Here is a 4,667-nt window from a genome sequence, read left to right on the forward strand (position 1 = left end):
TTGCATGCCTGAGGCCCTGGGTTCGATTCCTCAGCACCACATAAGCAGAAAAAGCGGGAAGTGGCGCTGTGGCTCAAGTGGTAGAGCGCTCGCTTTGAGCTGAAGAGCTGAGGGACAGCGCCCAGGCCCAGAGTTCAGGCCCTACGACCGGACCCCCCCCAAAAAAAAAAAAAACTGCGGGGACTCGGGCCAGCTCCCGGGCCGGGCCTGGCCGAGGCCCAGCGGGGCCTCGCTGAGGAGCGGCCGGCCAGACCCGGCGGGCCGGGGCGGGGCGGAGGCGCAGCAGCTGCGGCCCGGGGACCATGGGGGGGAAGGGAACAATGGCCCGGGACAAAGGCCGGGATGCCGGGCGCGCCGCCGCCAGGGCGTCTGAAGGGCAAGGCGGGGCCCATTGTCCGCGGGGAGGCAGGTGACCAGAGCTAAAAATACCCGGCCGGCCGGGGCGGCCCGAGGCGGGGCCTGACGGCCTGGGTTCGAAGCCCAGCGCTGCCCCTGCCCACTGGGCCTTTTTTTTCTTTTGGTCGGTCGTGGAGCTTGACCTCGGGCCTGGGCGCTGCCCCTGCGCTCCGGTGGTGTATCGGAGATCAGAGTCTCGCGGACCGTTGTGCCGGGCTGGCTTTGAACCGCGATCCTTGGATCTCAGCCTCCTGGATGACAGGCGCGAGCCCCGGCGCTCTGCAGTTCTTGGTGTTGGTTTTGGGGTCTCAATCCTCCCAGGTCCCGCGTCCCCACCTTCCTGTGCGGGGAGCTGGTCGGTTCTACAGTCAGTCCACGACCCTGGTCCCTGGGTGGGAGCTGGGACCCCGGCAGTCCGCGCCTGCTCCCCGTGACCGCGCGTGGGGGGCACGAAGAGCGGGGCGCGGCGCCGAGAAGGGAGGTGCGAGGGCGCGGGTGCGGGTCTCCGCGCCCGGGCGTGGAGGGCGCGTGCGCGGCGACCCCCCAGAGCCCAGGGGCCCCGCCCCCCCACCCGGCCGACCTCGCTCTAACCTTGACGGCATTCCGGGCCTGACTTCAGCGGAAAGGCACGGGCGGGGGGGGGGGGGCCGGGGGCGCGGCGCCCTCACCTAGCGCAGCGGCGCGGTTATTTTTAGCGCCCAGAGGTATTTATTGTCGGGCGGCGCGGCCAGGTGCCCGGCAGCGCGGTCGGCACCATGGTGAGCCCGCGGTCCCCACCGCCGCGCCCCGGCCCCCGCCTCCCCGGCCGCAGCGCCCCGGCCCCCGCCTCCCCGGCCGCACCGCACCCCGGCCCGGCCGCGCCCCGGCCCCCGCCTCCCCGGCCCCCGCCTCCCCGGCCCGGCCGCGCCCCGGCCCCCGCCTCCCCGGCCGCACCGCACCCCGGCCCCCGCCTCCCCGGCCGCAGCGCACCCCGGCCCCAGCCGAGCCCCGGCCCCCGCCTCCCCGGCCGCAGCGCACCCCGGCCGGGCACAGCTGGCGGCGCGGCCGGGGCTCGAACGCGGGGCCTGCGCCGACCCCAGCTTTTCACTCAAGGCCGCAGCGCCGCGCGTAGCTTTTGGGGTTCACCGGGGCGAGTGCCCGGCTCCCGCCCGCCCGCTGCGGCAGGGACCTCGGGCGGGCGGCGGGGACGGAGGGGACGGCGGGCGGACGGGAGGGGACGGCGGACGGACGGAGGGGACGGCGGACGGAGGGGACGGCGGGCGGAGGGGACGGCGGGCGGAGGGGACGGCGGACGGACGGAGGGGACGGCGGGCGGAGGGGACGGCGGACGGACGGAGGGGACGGCGGGCGGACGGAGGGGACGGCGGGGGCGGGCGGGCGGCGGGGACGGCGGGCGGGCGGCGGGGACGGCGGGGACGGCGGGCGGGCGGCGGGGACGGAGGGGACGGCGGGCGGGCGGCGGGGACGGAGGGGACGGCGGGCGGGCGGCGGGGACGGAGGGGACGGCGGGCGGCGGGGACGGCGGGGGCGGGCGGGCGGCGGGGACGGAGGGGGCGGCGGGCGGGCGGCGGGGACGGCCGGCGGGCGGCGGGGACGGAGGGGACGGCGGGCGGCGGGGACAGAGGGGGCGGCGGGGACGGTGGGGGGGCGGCGGGGGGGCGGAGGGGGCGGCGGGCGGGCGGCGGGGACGGTGGGGGGCGGCGGGGGCGGCGGGCGGGCGGAGGTCCGACCCCCCCCCACACCGCCTCGCGGCGGAGCCGCTGCAAACCGGGGCCCACGGGGGCGGCGGGGGCCGGGGCCCCCATCTCCAGGCCTCGGCCGCGCCCCACGACCGCTTCTTCCCCAGGCCCCAAAGAAAGCCAAGAAGAGAGCGGAGGGCGCCAACTCCAACGTCTTCTCCATGTTCGAGCAGACGCAGATCCAGGAGTTCAAGGAGGTGGGGAGGGGGCAGGCGGGCACGGGGGGACACGGGAAGGGGGGCAGGTGGGCACGGGGGGACAGGGGAAGGGGGGCAGGCGGGCACGGGGGGACAGGGGCAGGGAGGGGGCAGGCGGGCACGGGGGGGACAGGGGCGGGGAGGGGGACAGGCGGGCACGGGGGGACAGGGGCGGGGACGGGGCAGGCGGGCACGGGGGGACAGGGGAAGGGGGGCAGGCGGGCACGGGGGGACAGGGGAAGGGGGGGCAGGCGGGCACGGCGAGGGGGGCAGGGGAGGGGCAGGGGCGGGGAGGGGCAGGGGCTGGGAGGGGAGCAGGCAGGCACGGGGAGGGGGGCATTGGAGGGAGGGGGCAGGCCGGCAGGGGGGGCGGGGACGGGGAGGGGGCAGGAGGGGACGGGGGGGCAGGGGCAGGGGGGCAGGGTCGGGAGGGGGCAGGCGGGGACGGGGGGCAGGGGCAGGGGGGCAGGGGACAGGGAGGGGGCAGGCAGGGTCAGGAGGGGGCAGGGTCAGGAGGGGGCAGGCAGGCACAGGGGGAGGGGGCAGACGGGGACGGGGGGGGGGGCAGGGGCAGGGGGGCAGGGGACAGGGAGGGGGCAGGCGGGACGGGGGGGGCAGGGTCAGGAGGGGGAAGGCAGGCACAGGGGGAGGGGACGGCGGGGGGGGGACAGGGTCAGGAGGGGGCAGGCAGGCACAGGGGGAGGGGGTGGGGGGCAGGGGCAGGGGGGCAGGGGACAGGGAGGGGGCAGGCAGGGGCAGGAGGGGGCAGGCAGGCACAGGGGGAGGGGACGGGGGGCAGGGGCAGGAGGGGGCAGGCAGGCACAGGGGGAGGGGACGGGGGGCAGGGGCAGGAGGGGGCAGGCAGGCACAGGGGAGGGGGTGGGGGGGGCAGGGGCAGGAGGGGGCAGGCAGGCATGGGGAAGGGGGCAGGGGCAGGGAGGGGAACGTCCCTGGCTTCTCCGCCACCCCACTGCGTCTCCCAGCACTGTGCCAGGGGCAGAGATTATAGGCATGAGCCGCTACACTCCTTCCAATATCCCACGGTGCTCTGGAAGAGTCCAGAACAGCCCAGTCTGGGTCCTCGGCCCCCAGGCCTCGGGCTGGACGGTGACCCCCCCCCCACACACACAGGCCTTCACCATCATGGACCAGAACCGGGACGGCTTCATCGACAAGAACGACCTGAGGGACACGTTCGCCGCCCTGGGTGGGTCCCGTCCGTCCTTCTGTGTGTGGGGGGGGCTGCGTGGGGGCAGAGCTGGGTCCCAGCCACCTTCCCTCCCCTCCCCTCCCCTCCCCTCCCGCAGGCCGCGTGAACGTGAAGAACGAGGAGATAGATGACATGATCAAGGAGGCGCCCGGCCCCATCAACTTCACCGTGTTCCTCACCATGTTCGGGGAGAAGCTCAAGGGTGAGGTGGGGGGACTGGGGGCATGGCCGCGGGCTGAGGCCTCTGCGCCTTGGGGAGCCCTGGCCCCGGCCCCCCCAGACCCGTGACCCCCCTCCCATCCAGGGGCAGACCCCGAGGAGACCATCCTCAACGCGTTCAAGGTGTTCGACCCCGAGGGCAAGGGGGTGCTGAAGGCCGACTAGTGAGTGGCTGGGGGGCTAGGAGCCCCACTTTCCTGCCCCCCCTACACCGATTGCAGCCCCCTCTTTTCCCCCCAGCGTCCGGGAGATGCTGACCACGCAGGCCGAGAGGTTCTCCAAGGAGGAGGTATGAGGCCGGTGCCCGCCAGGGCTCACACACGGGGAAACTGAGGCTAGGAAGTCAAGTCAGTGGTTGACCGGACGGGGGTTGTGGGGAGGCCCCAAAGTCCCCCTGGGCGCCGAGGCAGGGGCCGCAGGGCCAGGGAGTGGGACGAATGCCCCCGGTGTCCGTGGAAAACACCCCCGTGGCCCGCACGGGCTCAGGTAAAAGCCGCCACCTCCCACCAGACCTGTGACTGCACATGCTCCACTTGCCGTGCCTCAGTTTCCCCGTGTCCAGGCAGAGTCCTTGGAGGCTCCTACAAGCCAGGAGAGGGAGGGAGGGAGGGAGGGGTGCCGCAGCAGGCCAAGCCGCCCCCTTCCCCGGCCCGGCCACAGCCCCCTGCGCCTCCCTCCGCAGATCGACCAGATGTTCGCCGCCTTCCCCCCCGACGTGACGGGCAACCTGGACTACAAGAACCTGGTCCACATCATCACCCACGGCGAGGAGAAGGACTGAGCCCGCGCCCCCTACACCCCCCTACACCCCCCCTGTGACCCAGCCCCCACCCGCGGCCTGCATCCTCACCCTGCGCAGGGCTGATGCAAATAAACAAGGTCTGGCCGCCTGCACGCTGCTTCCTG

The 4,667-nt window shown here is 75.4% G+C and overlaps 1 protein-coding gene across 1 annotated transcript; it reads left to right on the forward strand.

The window, feature by feature from the left end:
* Positions 1–1,061: 1,061 nt before the first annotated feature.
* LOC138840916 (myosin regulatory light chain 2, ventricular/cardiac muscle isoform) lies at positions 1,062–4,655 on the forward strand. The gene is made up of 7 exons (XM_070041342.1): positions 1,062–1,154; positions 2,243–2,332; positions 3,464–3,539; positions 3,640–3,744; positions 3,847–3,925; positions 4,002–4,050; positions 4,444–4,655. The coding sequence occupies exons 1-7, from the start codon at positions 1,152–1,154 to the stop codon at positions 4,540–4,542; spliced, it is 501 nt and encodes a 166-aa protein (XP_069897443.1). The 5' UTR covers positions 1,062–1,151; the 3' UTR covers positions 4,543–4,655.
* Positions 4,656–4,667: the final 12 nt, after the last annotated feature.

Source organism: Dipodomys merriami, unplaced genomic scaffold (assembly GCF_024711535.1).
Source record: "Dipodomys merriami isolate MVZ:Mamm:240054 unplaced genomic scaffold, mDipMer1.0.p SCAF_307, whole genome shotgun sequence".
Lineage (NCBI taxonomy): Eukaryota > Metazoa > Chordata > Mammalia > Rodentia > Heteromyidae > Dipodomys > Dipodomys merriami.